Below are 19,712 nucleotides of genomic sequence, written 5' to 3'. Positions count from 1 at the left end.
ATTGCGAGTGCTGTGAGTATTGTGAGTGCTTTGAGTATTGTGAGTGCTGTGAGTATTGTGAGTGCTGTGAGTATTGTGAGCGCTGTGAGTGCTGTGAGTATTGTGAGTGCTGTGAGTATTGTGAGTGCTGTGACTATTGTGAGTTCTGTGAGTATTGCGAGTGCTGTGAGTATTGTGAGTGCTGTGAGTGCTTTGAGTATTGTGAGTGCTGTGAGTATTGTGAGTGCTGAGTATTGTGAGTATTGTGAGTGCTTTGAGTATTGTGAGTGCTGTGAGTATTGTGAGTATTGTGAGTGCTGTGAGTATTGTGAGTGCTGTGAGTTCTGTGAGTATTGTGAACGCTGTGAGTTCTGTGAGTATTGTGAGTGCTGTGAGTATTGTGAGTATTGTGAGTGCTGTGAGTATTGTGAGTGCTGTGAGTATTGTGAACGCTGTGAGTTCTGTGAGTATTGTGAGTGCTGTGAGTATTGTGAGTATTGTGAGTGCTGTGACTATTGTGAGTATTGTGAGTGCTGTGAGTATTGTGAGTTCTGTGAGTATTGTGAGTGCTGTGAGTATTGTGAGTGCTGTGAGTGTTGTGAGTGCTGTGAGTATTGTGAGTGCTGTGAGTATTGTGAGTATTGCGAGTGCTGTGAGTATTGTGAGTGCTGTGAGTTCTGTGAGTATTGTGAACGCTGTGAGTTCTGTGAGTATTGTGAGTGCTGTGAGTATTGTGAGTATTGTGAGTGCTGTGAGTATTGTGAGTGCTGTGAGTTCTGTGAGTATTGTGAACGCTGTGAGTTCTGTGAGTATTGTGAGTGCTGTGAGTATTGTGAGTATTGTGAGTGCTGTGACTATTGTGAGTATTGTGAGTGCTGTGAGTATTGTGAGTTCTGTGAGTATTGTGAGTGCTGTGAGTATTGTGAGTGCTGTGAGTGTTGTGAGTGCTGTGAGTATTGTGAGTGCTGTGAGTATTGTGAGTATTGTGAGTGCTGTGAGTATTGTGAGTTCTGTGAGTATTGTGAGTATTGTGAGTGCTGTGAGTACATGGACAGATTCTTGTCAAATCATTGAAATTCTTGTTTACAACAATAAAGGCATTAAACAAACAAACAAACAAACAAAAAAGCAAAAAAGAAAAGCAAAAACAAAAAAAAACAAAAACAGTAGGGTGTCCATGACCTCACTGACCTGCTGGAAGAAACATGACAATTTATTTTTATGAGTGAACCTTTAAATATTTGTTGTGTCATTCCTTTTTCCTCACACTCACGTTCATTCACCTCCTCACACTCACGTTCATTCACCTCCTCACACTCACGTTCATTCACCTCCTCACACTCACGTTCATTCACCTCCTCACACTCACGTTCATTCACCTCCTCACACTCACGTTCATTCACCTCCTCACACTCATGTTCATTCACCTCCTCACACTCACGTTCATTCACCTCCTCACACTCACGTTCATTCACCTCCTCACACTCACGTTCATTCATCTTAATAGAAAACTGCAGAAAATGAACGATGTGTCATTTGAAACACAGTGAAACATGAATCATCTGGAACACGTCAGAGAGAAACACTTTCTGCTTCAACACACACTCTGTTTCTCAATACACACACTCTGCTTCTAAAAACACACTCGCTGTTTCTCAACACTCACACTCTGCTTCCCAACACACTCACTCTTACTGACTACTAGTAGCAGTAAAACATTCACTTCTTGAGATGTGCTGTTTCTTTCAGATTAGCGATTGAAAAGCCCCACTGTCATAAACAGCCCCAGGAGGGAGTAGCTATTAATATCAGATGACATGACTCATAATTACACACTGATTTGTTCCTCTTATTTTAGGTGCAGAGGAAAATCTTGCTGTCAAAATGCTGGCATTTTGGATATAGAGATCAGACTGCGATCAGACTCACAACCCAATGGCACTGTTACAGCATGTTGGGAAAATAGCTCATAAATCATCTTTTATTGATCTTCTGTTGTTGAGATATTCTCCAGCCCTGACACCCTCACAGTAGAGCTCAGAAAAACCCAGAGCAAGACGCCTCATACGGAGGCATCAATCACACATTAGCAGCTCTGACATGCTGCTCTTCCTCAAACTAACATCCTTTTGTGCAAAGAAACATAAAGCAAGCCAACAACCCTTCATACTGGCAAACGACACCAGTTAAAGGACACCAGTTAAACGACACCTGTTAAACGACACCAGTTAAAGGACATCAGTTAAACGACACCTGTTAAACGACACCAGTTAAACGACACCAGTTAAACGACACCAGTTAAACGACACCTGTTAATGACACCTGTTAAAGGACACCAGTTAAATGACACCAGTTAAAGGACACCAGTTAAACGACACCAGTTAAACGACACCTGTTAAACGACACCAGTTAAACGACACCAGTTAAAGGACACCTGTTAAACGACACCAGTTAAACGACACCAGTTAAAGGACACCAGTTAATGACCGTCATCTGTACCACTGCAGACGTGACTGAGCTGAATTCTATAACTAGGAGTTAAATGTTGACTAGTTAGTGAATCTCACTAAAGATCTTTATAGATCGTTATATATGTATAAATGTATATGCTGTGACATGTTTATATATATATATATATATATAGACACACACACAAACACACACACACACATATACTGCTTATGGTGGGAGCCTACCACACACATGGAGAGACCAACAGACATGGTTGGGGCCCAACACACATGTGGAGAGACCAATACACACGTGTAGAAACCACCACACACATAGAGAGACCAACAGACATAAGGAAAGATCAACACACGTGTGGAGAGACTAACACACATGGTGGGGGCCTAACACACATTTGTAGAGACCAACACACATGTGCAGAGATGAGGTGAATCTCTATTTCACTGTTTCACTCACACTGCACAGGGCTGTCGTGGAAAGGTGTGGATAACCACAGAAAGCCAAACAGAGAGCAGTAATGACTCAGTGTGAGTCAGCGTGATTCAGTAATTATCTGGTTTGGTGCAGTGTAATTCAGTAATGACTCAGTGTGAGTCAGTGTAATTCAGTAATGACTCAGTGTGAGTCCGCGTGATTCAGTAATTATCTGGTTTGGTGCAGTGTAATTCAGTAATGACTCAGTGTGAGTCCGCGTGATTCAGTAATTATCTGGTTTGGTGTAGTGTAATTCAGTAATGACTCAGTGTGAGTCAGCGTGATTCAGTAATGACTCAGTGTGAGTCAGTGCGATTCAGTAATTATCTGGTTTGGTGCAGTGTAATTCAGTAATGACTCAGTGTGAGTCCGCGTGATTCAGTAATTATCTGGTTTGGTGCAGTGTAATTCAGTAATGACTCAGTGTGAGTCAGTGTAATTCAGTAATGATGCAGTGTGAGTCAGCGTGATTCAGTAATTATCTGGTTTGGTGCAGTGTAATTCAGTAATGACTCAGTGTGAGTCCGCGTGATTCAGTAATTATCTGGTTTGGTGTAGTGTAATTCAGTAATGACTCAGTGTGAGTCAGCGTGATTCAGTAATGACTCAGTGTGAGTCAGTGCGATTCAGTAATTATCTGGTTTGGTGCAGTGTAATTCAGTAATGACTCAGTGTGAGTCCGCGTGATTCAGTAATTATCTGGTTTGGTGCAGTGTAATTCAGTAATGACTCAGTGTGAGTCAGTGTAATTCAGTAATGATGCAGTGTGAGTCAGCGTGATTCAGTAATTATCTGGTTTGGTGCAGTGTAATTCAGTAATGACTCAGTGTGAGTCCGCGTGATTCAGTAATTATCTGGTTTGGTGTAGTGTAATTCAGTAATGACTCAGTGTGAGTCAGCGTGATTCAGTAATGACTCAGTGTGAGTCAGTGTGATTCAGTAATTATCTGGTTTGGTGCAGTGTAATTCAGTAATGACTCAGTGTGAGTCCGCGTGATTCAGTAATTATCTGGTTTGGTGCAGTGTAATTCAGTAATGACTCAGTGTGAGTCAGTGTAATTCAGTAATGATGCAGTGTGAGTCAGCGTGATTCAGTAATTATCTGGTTTGGTGCAGTGTAATTCAGTAATGACTCAGTGTGAGTCAGTGTAATTCAGTAATGATGCAGTGTGAGTCAGCGTGATTCAGTAATTATCTGGTTTGGTGCAGTGTAATTCAGTAATGACTCAGTGTGAGTCAGTGTAATTCAGTAATGACTCAGTGTGAGTCAGCGTGATTCAGTAATTATCTGGTTTGGTGCAGTGTAATTCAGTAATGACTCAGTGTGAGTCAGTGTAATTCAGTAATGATGCAGTGTGAGTCAGCGTGATTCAGTAATTATCTGGTTTGGTGCAGTGTAATTCAGTAATGACTCAGTGTGAGTCAGCGTGATTCAGTAATTATCTGGTTTGGTGCAGTGTAATTCAGTAATGACTCAGTGTGAGTCAGTGTAATTCAGTAATGACTCAGTGTGAGTCAGCGTGATTCAGTAATTATCTGGTTTGGTGCAGTGTAATTCAGTAATGACTCAGTGTGAGTCAGTGTAATTCAGTAATGACTCAGTGTGAGTCAGCGTGATTCAGTAATTATCTGGTTTGGTGCAGTGTAATTCAGTAATGACTCAGTGTGAGTCAGCGTGATTCAGTAATTATCTGGTTTGGTGCAGTGTAATTCAGTAATGACTCAGTGTGAGTCAGTGTAATTCAGTAATGAGTCAGTGTGAGGAATCTCACTGAGACACGTGTCTTCCAGTTTCTCTTCCCCTCTGGTGCCTTGACTGGCTTCTGGAGAAACTGGAGAAACTTTAGTTTCAAAACGAATCTGAGGAACTGCGTGAGCTGACTCAGCGGTTTGCATCAAAGCCGTCCCCCTGGCTGATTTGAACGTGACCTTCTGAACCAAAGCAAGAGTCCAGGAAAAGATTATTGGAATGAGAAATCTTCATGAGGGTAATTTGAAAGCCGTGCTGTTAGCGTCGGATTGCATTACAAGCACTTGTGTTACTTTGTGTTATAAAGTGACTACTATATCATGTATCAAACCAAACCATTTCAGAAATCTGGGTAGTGTAACAGCTGTAACATTTACACAACATTCTACTGTCAGCGTAGCGAGTCGCTCTTTCATACAGCGAGCAGAATAAGAACGTTCAGGCTGCTGAGTGAGGCCAGATTCCCCTCCACGCCTGCACACGCCACATCTCCTGGGAAGACAGTTAAAGCCCATTGCGTACTTCTCTAAGAAACTAACCCTGTGGAGAGGAACTATGGCGTGGGAAATCGCGAACTCCTCGCCATGAAGCTAGCTTTCGAGGAGTGAGACACTGGCTGGAGGGAGCACGGCACCCCGTTTTGGTCATTACAGGCCACAAGAATCTGGAATACCTCCAGACCGCCAAGAGGCTCAATTCCAGACAAGCCCGGTGGTCGCTCTTCTCGAGGTTTGCATTCCGCGTGACCTACTGACCAGGTGCAAAAAACGTGAGGAAGGACGCCCTCTCGCGTCAACACCACGCAGAAGCCCAATCCACCAGAGCTGGTCCTGTCACGCACCTGCTTCCTGGCCACTCTAAGATGGGACCTAACCAGCAAATAGCTGCAGCAAACCCACACCTGCACTGTCCACCTGACCATCTCTTTGTGCCTCTCTGTCACCGGCGAGCCCTGATCGCTTGTGCACACACCTCCGTGGGGACACCCAGAGGCAACCCGTACCACACAACTCTTAAGTGCTCGCTATTGGCGGCCTGCCATGAGCCGAGAGGTTGTCAGGTATGTGGCCACAGCAAAACACCTCGCACACCGCCTACAGGTAAGCTACTTCCTCTACCTACTCCTCCTAGACCCTGGTCCCACCTCGCTATAGACTTTGTTACTGGCCTACCTGTTTCAGAAGGCCACACGGTGATCTTGGTGATTGTGGACCGGTTTTCAAAAATGGTGAGATTCCTATCACTGAAAGGTCTACCCACTGCATGGGAGACTGCTCTTCCACCAGGTCTCCCGAGTGTTTGGACTGCCAGAGGACATCGTGTCCGACAGGGGCCTGCAATTCACGTCAAAGGTGTGGAGGGAATTGCTGGGGAAACTGAACGTCATGGTCAGCCTGACATCTGGCTACCACCCTCAAGCCAATGGGCAGGTAGAGAAAGAGAACCAGGAACTGGGTAGATATCTGAGGGCACATTGCCAAGACCAGCCAGAGACCTGGAGTACCGACCTCCCTTGGGCAGAGTACACCCAGAATTCCCTACGTCATGAAGCGACGGGTTTAACGGCTTGTGAATGTGTTCTAGGTTTCCAACCGCCGCTCTATCCTTGGAATCCACCCAAGTCAGATCAGCCGGTGGTGGAGGTGTGGTGTTGGCACAGTGAGCAGGTGTGGGAGGAGGTGCATCAGAGGCTGCGCAAGGCCATCGCTGTCTATAAGAGGAAGGCGGATAGGAGGCGTGGGGAGACACCCCTCTATGAACCTGGACAGAAGGTGTGGGTTTCAAAGACAGATGGCCGTGCGGGACCTCATGGGAAGCTAGCCACAAGGTACGAGGGCCCGTACACTGTCACGCAGTGTATTAACCAGCTCACCTACCACATAGGCCTGCCCGGGAACAGCCGAGCTTCTCAGACTTTCCAGTCTTTCAGGTGCACCACCTCCCCCCTTGCGGGTGGAAGATGGTCTGGCACACAAGGTGAGGGCCCTGCTCGACTCTAGGTGGTGAGGTGTGCAGATGCGGTGCGTTATGGATTGGGAGGGGCACAGGCCAGAGGAGCGGTGCTGGACACCAGCTTCCCAAATCTTGGACCCCGACCTTATCGCCTCCTTCCACAGGCTACATCCTTGGAAGCCGGCTCCGCGGCGGCAGGGTCAGCCACACGCCAGGAGGCTGGCGGGGTCTTCGGGGGAGGTTCTGTCACGGTTGGTCAGCCAGATAGCACGGGGGACACGCCCACTCCGGCTATGGATTAAACCTCACACCTGCCCCGTTACCAGTCCCCGATTATGATTGGCTTCACCTGTTCCCTATTCACTCTCTACCCTATTTCCACTCACAGATCCCAGGAGATGGAGCTGCACATTAGTGGTCCTTCAATGTTACGTCGAGTAAAGCATTTGTGTTACCCCGAGGAAGACTAGCTCTTCTGCAAATTGTGTTTTGGTTAAGTGCTTCCATCGCTGATAGCCCGATGGAGAATAAAGAGCACCCTGCCTCTCGCTTCAATTCAACTGCTGCTGTTACAGAAATAAAATATCTGTAGTTTAGTTAGGTTAGTTTATTTCGTTTAGTTAGTCTCAGCACCGGTAGGGTAGTTTAGTTAGGTTAGTTTAGTTAGGTTTGTTAGATTAGTTTATTTAGTTTAGTTAGTCTCAGGACCGTTAGGGTAGTTTAGTTAGGTTAGTATAGTTAGGTTTGTTAGATTAGTTTATTTAGTTTAGTTAGTCTCAGGACCAGTAGAGTAGTTTAGTTATGTTAGTTTAGTTAGGTTTGTTAGGTTAGTTTAGTTAGTCTCAGGACCAGTAGAGTAGTTTAGTTATGTTAGTTTAGTTAGGTTTGTTAGGTTAGTTTAGTTAGTCTCAGGACCAGTAGCGTAGTTTAGTTCTAGTTTCAGGACCAGAGCTTCATCTTCGCATATTTTTATTACTGGATTTTATATGCTGCCAATTTCATTCCTGATAATAACCACTGAGTGTTCTTCATTCTGCCCTCCTGCGTATGCTGTACCATACCTACAGGGACAGTGTGGGACGTGTGGGACGTGTCTCTGCGTCTTGTGTGATGCTGGACATCATTCCACACTCGCACACAGTGCAACAGGTGCCGGAATATTATCAGAATATTGATTGCGTATAAAGTTCTTCCTGCTCTTTCAAGCACGCTCGCTCCCCAGATCAAAGCTTACCAAGGCTCTGAGTTTAAGTGTGAGGTAATCGTAAGGGCACACACGCTCCAGGCCGCCATGATGCTGCCTTTCAGATGGAAGATTACAGCTTTGTCAAAGTCAAAGTCATGTTCTCCACGGCTTCAGACACAACTGCTATCGCTATCTCTCTGTATCTCTCTCTCTCTCTCTCGCTCAGATGTCTCTCTCTCTCTCAGACGTTTCTCTCTACCGCTCTATGTCTCTATCTCTTGCTCAGATGTCTCTCTTTCTCCATCTCTCTCTCTCAGATGTTTTTTTTCTCTCTCTCTCTATCTATCTCTCTGTCTCCCTCTCTCTCTCTCTCTCTCTCTCTCTCTCTCTCAGATTGAATCTTTGCACAGATCAGCACGTCCTGGGTCACAAACAAGACATAATTAAGCGCTGGAAGAGGAAGTGATATCCAGCATGACATCAGACACTCAGCTGTTCACTTCAATTTAAATAAACATGTAAACAGAAAGAGAAAAACTACTCTCCTAACACTCAGCATGAAGTCAGGCGAGCAGGCCTGGTCAGAAGTCGTGCGGAGCACTCCGGTCTCTGCCGTGTTTTTGTTGTTGTCTGCCATAAGCCCGGAAGAATCAAGCAGCGCCTTCTCCATTAGCACACACACAAAGTACAGTTTTCTCCTCCACATCTCCGAGAGAAAAACGGGAGCCGACCAAGAACCGTCCACCTTGCCCTTTAGGCTGGAAGCGGCATGGCCCTCACCGCTGGTCCGGTAATACCAGGGTTAAGGTGACATTTCTTTGGAGTGGCGCAGCAGCGGTCTGGCGAGAGCAGGAGACGAGAAGTGGCATGTTGGAGATGCAGCAGCCTTGGGTTAATGAGCCCAGGGGAAAACCACAGCCTGCTCTCCAGAGGAGACAGCGAGGAGCTGGAGAGCTTCTCACAGCGCCAACCCAGCCTGTCATCCTGGGTCAGGACTGAGCTGTGGAGCTGAAATACACTTAACCTTCCCCCCCAGCCAAAGTCCACCCACAGAGAAACACAAAGCCGGATCAGAGAGAGCACGGCGGAGCGACGGCTGAGCTTGAGCGTGGGTGCACACTAATGGCATGTGGGTCATGGACGTCCAGACCTGCTAGGAGATCCAGGTTCACTCAAAGAGCCATTTGTGACATACAACGCATTCAAAAGCTCTGTGAACCTTCCTGCTCATGCTACTTTTAGGAATCAAGAATACGCAGATTATTTATAGACTAGGGACGTAATCTATGGAGAGAGGCAGACAGAAAGGATCAGATGAGTGTTCCCCTGGCACACGCTCCAAACCTGACATGCATGTACCATGTCCAGGAAGTGCTGTATGCGGCCAATGACGTACAAGATCACAGCGTTCGGCTTTGATCACACCGTGCCACGATCGTTGGATTCCTTTGATCACACTGTGTCACGATCGCTGGGTTCCTTTGATCACACCGTGTCACGATTACTTGTTTACTTTGAACACTTTGTGTCACGATCGCTGGGTTCCTTTGATCACACCACATCATGATCACTGGGTTACTGGGGAGGAGGAATCGGGATTTATGGAACACACAGAGAGAAGCCGTCGACTAACAGCTATAACGAGAAGAGAGCGCACAAGACAAGCACATCAGCACTCTACTGGGGAAGGAAGACGTGAATCCTCTGTGACGTCTGCCACAGTAATTCCAGACACACAGTCGTATGTCTAATAGTATGGGAATGTGACCCAGATATGACACGCCATTATTCAACACTGTCACTGTTGACATGTAAACAAGAAATCCAAATGACTGCATAAACATTTCCAGATATGAAAATAAAACAAAATATTTAATAAGCAAATGAATTGTATACACACACACACACACACACACACACTCAGGGACGAATTGACTGGATGAACATCTGCTGGGGAATAAAGAAGGAAACGAAAAATCTGTTTAGGTTTCAGAGCGAGACACTGGGTTAGGATTAGGATTAGGATTAGGATTAGGCCCTGGCACAATGCCGTCTCTGCCAGCCCTGAAACATGGAGCTGTCGTGGCTGTCTGGCTGAGCGGCAAGCAGGTGATGGTATGAGAGGCGATATTCCCAGCATTCCCAAAGGGAGACAGAGCACTCTTGGCAATATTTCCGGCCTGAGGAGGGAGACACTTTGACTGCACCTCTGCAACACTACATGCACAACAAGGTCTCTAATGTAGTGCACGAGTGTGTTGTACAAGTGTTGCACGTGTGTGTGTTGCACGTGTGTGTGTTGCACGTGTGTGTGGGCTGTCCTGCTCCCCCCAGCAGCACACATCATCTGTAATAAAGGCCTTTCAGACCGCACTGTGTCCATAACCACATTACTGACTGCTACGACTGATAGCTCATAGGTGACCTGCTGTTATGAACGCAAAAAGACTACAGAAACGATGCCCCGTACACGCACATGCAAACACACAGACACACACACGCACACGCACACACACATGGAAGAACACACATGCACGCACATACACACATGCACACCAAAATAATGAGTCTGACTGTAAATAGTGGAGTCAGGGGGTGGTGCTCAGTGGTTAGGGTTGTAATCAGAAGGTTGCTGGTTCAAGTCCCACCACTGCCAGGTTGCCACTGTTGGGCCCCTGAGCAAGACCCTTAACCCTCAATTACTCAAGTAGTGTTCAGTCAGAATTGTAAGTCGCTTTGGATAAACGTGTCAGCTAAATGCCATAAATGTATATGGGTCAATCCTGACCCATGACATCGTTCTACAGGCGGTCAAACCCGACCTGGTCACCCTTCTACAGGGGGGCAGTCATGACCCTAATAATCACAACCTAATAAAAGAAACAATCTGCCATTCTGTCTGAAGGTTGTATAAACGCCTGTAGTGTTTTTATCCCAGTGAGGATGAGGTCACAGAGGCGCTGGAGCTCAGTGTCTAGGGTTCGGCTGTGGCCTGCCGTAGATCCCTCATGGACGTTTACGCTAATCAGGCAGCAGTTTCCACGCTTTCCAGCTACGACTGTCTACACCATGAAACTCTTACTCAGACACACTGTGGAAATGAAGTTTCAAAATGAAACTGAAATTGACCAATTCACTAGACTGATGTGTTCCAGATGCAGCATGGGACACACAGCTCTGGCTGTGAGGGTCCCCAGGATGGAAAAAGCGCTCCTGTCACGTTTCCTCTGCTGAACATAGCTGTGTGTCTCTAGTCCTGATCCTGTCTGCTGCACAGAAAGCCATTTAAGATAAGCTAACGTCACACGAGGGTCCTGTCTGTCTCTCACATGCAGCAGAAGGAGAGACAGCGAGGGAGAGAGAGAGAAAGCAAGAGGTACAGGCACTTCAGGTTACTCGTATTGAAAACAGAATAGCCAGAAAAGGAGCCTGCATGCCATGGAGCACAGGCCTCAGGCCAGGGAGACTATTCTACCACTATCTGCTCCAGAAGGTCCCCATCCTTACCTGGCCCTGCCGCTAACGTGACCTCAGGACACTTTTAAGGCTGCAAGTTCTTTACAACAGCCATATATCACCAAACTGAAAGAGAGAGAGAGTGGAGGAGAGGGGGAGAGAGAGAGAGAGTGAGAGAGAGAGAGAGAGAGAGAGAGAGAGAGAGGGAGAGAGGGAGAGAGAGGGAGAGAGAGAGAGAGAGGGAGAGAGAGAGAGAGAGAGGGAGAGAGGGAGAGAGAGAGAGAGAGAGAGGGAGAGAGAGAGAGAGAGAGAGAGAGAGAGGGAGAGAGAGGGAGAGAGAGAGAGGGAGAGAGAGAGAGAGAGAGGGAGAGAGAGAGAGGGAGAGAGGGAGAGAGAGAGAGAGAGAGAGGGAGGGATGGCTGACAGGTATATAGTGAGGAGTGACAAACACACCGAAGGCCTGAACTGAAACGTCTCTTAAAACTTGAAGACTTTCTGGCTTCTGTGTGGAGAAACCCACCATGGCAATTAGTGAAGCCTCATTGTCTTGAGGTTAATTAAATTCTTTTGAAGGCCAATCAAGACGAATAACTACCCAGAAATCACTGAGGTAGAGGCTGCGTCTTCTGTCTCTGAGAGCGTGTAATTTCCTGTGGTGGGAAGATAATATGTGACCCCCACTCTGCTCACAGCTCCACAGATAGCTTGTTTAAATCATTCTCCAAAGGCCTCCAATGGGATATTGGCACAGTCTGGACTGCAATTTAAAAGACAAAAGAATCACCACTTGGTATTCACAACATCTTTCTGTGCCATTTCCAAACATTCAGGACCGATTACCACACAGGAACCAATCCACTCAGTGGGCAAGCCAGAGTTCAAAACATGCCAAATGTAGCAGTGAGATGATGCGTTAGTAACAAGATGATAACACACTGCGTGTAGGAAACGATACTGAAACCATCTTCAAGAACAAGGACCAAGCAGGAAGATTTTATGGCATTTATCTGACACTTCTATCCAAAGCGAATTTTAATTCTGACTGAACATAACTTGAGTAATTGAGGGTTAAGGGTTCAGGGGCTGAACAGTGGCAACTTAGCAGTGGCAGGGCTTGAACCGTCATGCTTTGGTTACTAGACCAGTACCTTCACCACTGAGACACCACTGCCCCTAGCTGGCATTAGCAACAGTGTTCCACATCTTAAATGTCAAACACTCGGACCTTGAATACAGGAACCACAGTGTCATTAGAAAGTCATTAGAGGGTTAGGGATAGTCAGGGTGAGTGTTAGTTACAGTTAGGACTAGGGTTAGAATTAGGGTTTAGGGTTAGGATTAGGGTTTAGGGTTAGGATAAGGGTTTAGGGTTTATGGTTAAGGGTTAGGGCTAGAAATATGGTTTAGGATTAGGGTTTATGGTTAGCATTAGGAATAGGGTTAGGATTAGGGTTTAGGGTTAGGGTTTAGGATTAGGGTTTAGGGTTAGGGTTTAGGGTTAGGATTAGGGTTTAGGGTTAGGATAAGGGTTTAGGGTTTATGGTTAAGGGTTAGGGCTAGAATTATGGTTTAGGGTTAGGGTTTGGGATTAGGTGTGAGCTGTGCAAACAGGAGGAGGAAGACGAGGGTTCTCACCATTATCTGAGGCGATGAAGAGTTAGGGTTAGGGATAGGATTAGGGTTTAGGGTTAGCATTAGGAAGAGGGTTAGGATTACGGTTTAGGGTTAGGGTTTAGGGTTAGGTGTGAGCTGTGTAAGCAGGAGGAGGAAGACGATGGTTCTCACCGTTATCTGAGGCGATGAAGAGGGCACTGTAGCGGTTGTTGTGGACGTGCGGAGACTCCCGGTCCAGTGTGCCGGTGGTGTTTACCGAACCTTTGACTGGATTCACACTGAGCCATCCTGCTGGGTCCCTCAGCACAGAGAACCTGTGGGTTAGAATCCAAGAGTCACACGGGGTCTCACACACACACACACACACACACACACACACATACACACACACACACACACACACACACACACACACACACGCACTCCTGAACCTCCTGTGTATGTCTGTGTGTGTGTGTGTGTGTATGTCTGTGTGTGTGTGTGTGTGTGTGTGTGTGTGTGTGTGTCTGTGTGTGCGTGTGTCTGTGTGTGCGTGTGTGTGTGTGTGTATGTCTGTGTGTGTGTGTGTGTGTGTGTGTGTGTGTGTGTGTGTGTCTGTGTGTGCGTGTGTGTGTGTGTGTATGTGTGCAAGAATGATGAATGATAATGATGACTGGGAATGATGATGACTGAGGAATGATAATGACGAATGATAAATAATGAATATTAATGAAGAATGATAATGATGAATGATGAATGATGATGAATGTTAATAAAGAATGATAAATGTTAATAAAGAATGATGAATGATAATGATGAATGTTAATGACAAATGATGAATGATAATGACAAATGTTAATGACAAATGAATGATAATGACGAATGATGAATTTTAATAAAGAATGATGAATGATTAGGGTGAGTGACGTTGTGTTCAGGCTGCAGATATAACTGAAGTGTGTGTGTGTGTGTGTGTGTGTGTGCATGCATGCGCGTGTATGTGTGTGTCTGTGTGTGTGTATGTGTGTGTGCGTGAGTGCATGTGTGCATGCATGTGTGTGTGTGTGTCAGTAGATTCTGATTTACGGGGTCATTCAGAGCCAAACACACAAAGGTAAATGCGATCTGTAGTTGTAATGTCATCAGCTCGTCCATGCGGGAGATCTCAGAGTGGGTTGCAGATAATACTCAAGCTTTCAAAGGTCACGTGTGACGCAAACACACAGGCCTAAAAGAGGAGACTCCTGCCCATGTGACTCCTCTCTTCATCATACAGAACTGGAGAACTATGACATCTTTTCCCTTTACCATATTAACATGCAATAATATATAAGAATCCATCACATTTCAGTACCAGTATAAGCAGCAAGGAATATGTTGAAGAACACAGGCTTGCATTCACAGAACACAAATAATACAGTACTATGCATCAAACACACACACAAATCTACAGCATTTAGCTGACACTTTTATCTTTTAAAGTGAATTACAATTCTGACTGAACACTACTTGAGTAATTAAGGGTTAAGGGTCTTGCTCAGGGGCCCAACAGTGGCAACTTGGCAGTGGTGGGACTTGAACTGGCAACCACACACACGCATGCACTCATGCCTGCATACACACAAACACACAGATGCTTCACCTGCTTTTCCCTGAGAGGTCTGATGCGGGTGTGTGTGTGTAAGTGAAGTGACACACCTCTCAGAGGTAGACAAATTGTCTGTGAGCCAACACTCCTGGCCTAACCGTGCGAGACAAAGCCTAGAGAAAGCCTACCCAATCATCCTCCACACTCAGCCGCACACACACACTCTACCTAATCATCCTCCACACTCAGCCGCACACACACACACACTCTACCTAATCATCCTCCACACTCAGCCGCACACACACACTCTACCTAATCATCCTCCACACTCAGCCGCACACACACACACACACTCTACCTAATCATCCTCCACACTCAGCCGCACACACACACACACACACACACACACACACACTCTACCTAATCATCCTCCACACTCAGCCGCACACACACACACACACACTCTACCTAATCATCCTCCACACTCAGCCGCACACACACACACACACACACACACACTCTACCTAATCATCCTCCACACTCAGCCGCACACACACACACACACACACACACACTCTACCTAATCATCCTCCACACTCAGCCGCACACACACACACACACACACACACTCTACCTAATCATCCTCCACACTCAGCCGCACACACACACACACACACACACACACTCTACCTAATCATCCTCCACACTCAGCCGCACACACACACACACACACACACACTCTCTACCTAATCATCCTCCACACTCAGCCGCACACACACACACACACACTCTACCTAATCATCCTCCACACTCAGCCGCACACACACACACACACACACTCTACCTAATCATCCTCCACACTCAGCCTCACACACACACACACACACACACACACACTCTACCTAATCATCCTCCACACTCAGCCGCACACAAAGAGGAGACACCCTCTCCCTCTCACCCTGAGATCATCCTAATTACACACACACACGCATACACACATTCACACACACTCACCCGCACACACACGCACGTGCACACACACGCACGTGCACACACACGCACGTGCACACATGCACCCATGAGGGCGTGCACACACACACACGCGCACGCACACGCGCACACGTGCACACACCCACACACAATCACAAACATCCACCCACACACACAACCGCACACACAACCACTCACACAAACCCACCCACACACAACCACTCCCCCTCACACACCCACACACATTCATAAATATGATATTAGGGCTGTACTGATCTCATGGACGATTAAGCTTCTATTTTTTGCGTATTCCAACAAAACGTGCCCTGTAGTCCACGTCTCTGTTTATCAGCGTCTGATCACAACATGTCTCTCATGAATACGGCCTCAAGACCAGCTCGGCTTTGAGAAACAAGCTAGCGGGAGATCCTAATCGCACCCTCTCTCTCTCCCTCCCTCTCTCCCTCTCTCTCCCTCTCTCTCTCCTTCCCTCTCTCCCTCTCTCTCTCCCACCCTCTCTCCCTCTCTGGCTGTTTGTAAAGTCATTTGATATCCGATGATGAGATCTTTTCACTTCCAGTGCGAGTTCCTATAAAATGCACATCATGCAGTCTGTTGCAATTGGTTCATTTTTCAGTACGACTGAAGTAAACAAGAATGTAAAAAGAAAAGTGATTTATACAGATGATACTGGGTTCCAGCTGAGCAGAACTTTCATTTGAATTCAGAGAGAACATTGTAAGTGTTATCCTCTCTCTCCAGTGGCTCTCACACACACACACACACCCACACACACACACAAAACATCTTGCATTAATTAACTCATTAATTAAATAAACCTGATGGTACATTCCATACTGCTCAGTATGGAATGTACCATCAGGTTTAGTTAATTAGTTAATTAATGACACAAAATTAATGACACAGTTAATTAATGACACAACATTAATGACACAGTTAATTAATGACACAACAGTCACAACTGCTACATACGGAGCACACAGTTTAGTTTTCCACAAGTAGGGTAATAGAGTAGGCCTGGTTAATGAGTGGGGTAATAGAGTGGGCCTGGTTAATGAGTGGGGTAACAGAGTGGACCTGGTTAATGAGTGGGGTAACAGAGTGGACCTGGTTAACGAGTGGGGTAACAGAGTGGACCTGGTTAACGAGTGGGGTAACAGAGTGGACCTGGTTAAAGAGTGGGGTAATAGAGTAGGCCTGGTTAATGAGTGGGGTAATAGTGTGGGTCTGGTTAATGAGTGGGGTAATAGAGTGGGCTTGGTTAATGAGTGGGGTAATAGAGTGGGCCTGGTTAATGAGTGGGGTAATAGAGTGGGCCTGGTTAATGAGTGGGGTAACAGAGTGGACCTGGTTAACGAGTGGGGTAACAGAGTGGACCTGGTTAACGAGTGGGGTAACAGAGTGGACCTGGTTAAAGAGTGGGGTAATAGAGTAGGCCTGGTTAATGAGTGGGGTAATAGTGTGGGTCTGGTTAATGAGTGGGGTAATAGAGTGGGCTTGGTTAATGAGTGGGGTAATAGAGTGGGCTTGGTTAAAGAGTGGGGTAATAGTGTGGGCCTGGTTAACGAGTGGGGTAACAGAGTGGACCTGGTTAACGAGTGGGGTAACAGAGTGGACCTGGTTAAAGAGTGGGGTAATAGAGTGGGCCTGGTTAACGAGTGGGGTAATAGAGTGGGCCTGGTTAACGAGTGGGGTAATAGTGTGGGTCTGGTTAACGAGTGGGGTAACAGAGTGGGCCTGGTTAACGAGTGGGGTAATAGAGTGGGCCTGGTTAACGAGTGGGGTAATAGTGTGGGTCTGGTTAACGAGTGGGGTAACAGAGTGGGCCTGGTTAACGAGTGGGGTAATAGAGTGGGCCTGGTTAACAAGTGGGGTAACAGAGTGGGCCTGGTTAACGAGTGGGATAATAGAGTGGACCTGGTTAACGAGTGAGGTAACAGAGTGGGCCTGGTTAAAGAGTGGGGTAATAGAGTGGGCCTGGGTAGACAGTGGGGTAATAGAGAAGGCCTGGTTAACGAGTGGGGTAATAGAGTGGGCCTGGTTAACAAGTGGGGTAACAGAGTGGGCCTGGTTAACGAGTGGGGTAATAGAGTGGACCTGGTTAAAGAGTGGGGTAATAGAGTGGGCCTGGGTAGACAGTGGGGTAATAGAGAAGGCCTGGTTAACAAATGGGGTAATAGAGTGGACCTGATTAACAAGTGGGGTAATAGAGTGGGCCTGGTTAATGAGTGAGGTAATAGAGTGGACCTGGTTAACGAGTGGGGTAATAGAGTGGGCCTGAGTGGACAGTGGGGTAAGAGAGTAGGCCTGGTTAACAAGTGGGGTAATAGAGTGGGCCTGGTTAACAAGTGGGGTAATAGAGTGGGCCTGGTTAACGAGTGGGGTAATAGAGTGGGCCTGGTTAATGAGTGGGGTAATAGAGTGGGCCTGGTTAACGAGTGGGGTAATAGAGTGGACCTAGTTAAACAGTGGGGTAATAGAGTGGGCCTGGGTAGACAGTGGGGTAATAGAGTAGGCCTGGTTAACAAGTGGGGTAATAGAGTGGGCCTGGTTAATGAGTGAGGTAATAGAGTGGACCTGGTTAATGAGTGGGGTAATAGAGTGGGCCTGGTTAACGAGTGGGGTAATAGAGTGGACCTAGTTAAACAGTGGGGTAATAGAGTGGGCCTGGGTAGACAGTGGGGTAATAGAGTAGGCCTGGTTAACAAGTGGGGTAATAGAGTGGGCCTGGTTAATGAGTGAGGTAATAGAGTGGACCTGGTTAACGAGTGGGGTAATAGAGTGGGCCTGGTTAACGAGTGGGGTAATAGAGTGGACCTGGTTAACGAGTGGGGTAATAGAGTGGGCCTGGTTAACGAGTGGGGTAATAGAGTGGGCCTGGTTAACGAGTGGGGTAATAAAGTGGGCCTGGTTAACGAGTGGGGTAATAGAGTGGGCCTGGTTAACGAGTGGGGTAATAAAGTGGGCCTGGTTAATGGGTGGGGTAATAGAGTGGGCCTGGTTAACGAGTGGGGTAATAGAGTGGGCCTGGTTAACGAGTGGGGTAATAGAGTGGACCTGGTTAAAGAGTGGGGTAATAGAGTGGGCCTGGTTAACGAGTGGGGTAATAGAGTGGGCTTGGTTAATGAGTGGGGTAATAAAGTGGGCCTGGCTCACAGACTTTTTCATGCTGGCGGGAGTCTCTGAATAGCCCCTCCCTGTATACACAGACACACAATGCTCTACCCCATTACCCGCCTCTCAAGGTCATTAGTGCCTCGTTAGAAAGTAATTATGCAAATTGCTGCTCATCTTTAAGGATCTGTGATGATTAGCTCTACCATGCATAAGCCATCAACGCTTTCTCATATGTGGATATTGAAGTTTCAATCACTGCCCCACCCTAAGGCATTCATATGACATGCGCATGTGCAAACACACACACACACACACACACACACACACACACACACACACACACACACACACACACACACACACAGAGAAGGGTGACTCTTCAGAGTTTCTGCCTGAGTGGGGGAAGTTCTGATCTGATCCCCACATCACCAAAACAGCACATATTTTCTACCCTATTTGACATTCTCTATGATTGCTGTCCCAGAGAAATAAACACAATCAGGCAATAAAAGCAAGCTCAGAAGTGTCTTTGCTGATGTATTTGTGTGTGTGAGTGTGTGTGTGTGTGTGTGTGTGTGTGTGTGTGAGTGAGTGTGTGTGTGAGTGTGAGTGTGTGTGTATGTGTGTGTGAGTGTGTGTGTGTGAGTGTTTACCCCTCCAGTCATAGTGCTATTATTATTATTTCTGTACTAGAGACTTCGTTTCCTGGTTTTTTGTACCTTTCTGATGTTTTCTGGGAAAGTTCATGACTGTCAGTCTTTGGAACGATGGATACACTTTATAAGTGTGTAGGTGTGTATTGTGTTATATAGTTTATAAGTGTGTAGGAGTGTATTGTGTTATATAGTTTATAAGTGTGTAGGAGTGTATTGTGTTATATAGTTTATAAGTGTGTAGGAGTGTATTCTGTTATACAGTTTATAAGTGTGTAGGAGTGTATTCTGTTATACAGTTTATAAGTGTGTAGGAGTGTATTCTGTTATACAGTTTATAAGTGTGTAGGAGTGTATTGTGTTATACAGTTTATAAGTGTGTAGGAGCGTATTCTGTTATACAGTTTATAAGTGTGTAGGAGTGTATTGTGTTATATAGTTTATAAGTGTGTAGGAGCGTATTCTGTTATACAGTTTATAAGT

The 19,712-nt window shown here is 46.3% G+C and overlaps 1 protein-coding gene across 2 annotated transcripts in view; it reads right to left on the bottom strand.

Annotated features, from left to right (window-relative positions):
- cdh13 (cadherin 13, H-cadherin (heart)) overlaps nucleotides 1–19,712 on the bottom strand; it is a 267,459-nt gene that overhangs the window by 13,652 nt on the left and 234,095 nt on the right. For both annotated transcript variants that reach the window (XM_035525754.1, XM_035525755.1), the window contains one exon: nucleotides 13,053–13,195. In XM_035525754.1, the coding sequence (XP_035381647.1) occupies nucleotides 13,053–13,195 (143 nt within the window). The remainder of the gene's footprint in view (nucleotides 1–13,052; nucleotides 13,196–19,712) is intronic.

Source organism: Electrophorus electricus, chromosome 4, assembly GCF_013358815.1.
Source record: "Electrophorus electricus isolate fEleEle1 chromosome 4, fEleEle1.pri, whole genome shotgun sequence".
NCBI classification, from domain to species: domain Eukaryota; kingdom Metazoa; phylum Chordata; class Actinopteri; order Gymnotiformes; family Gymnotidae; genus Electrophorus; species Electrophorus electricus.
The sequence above is the reverse complement of the archived record's forward strand: the minus strand, read 5'-3'. Positions and strand labels throughout refer to the sequence as shown.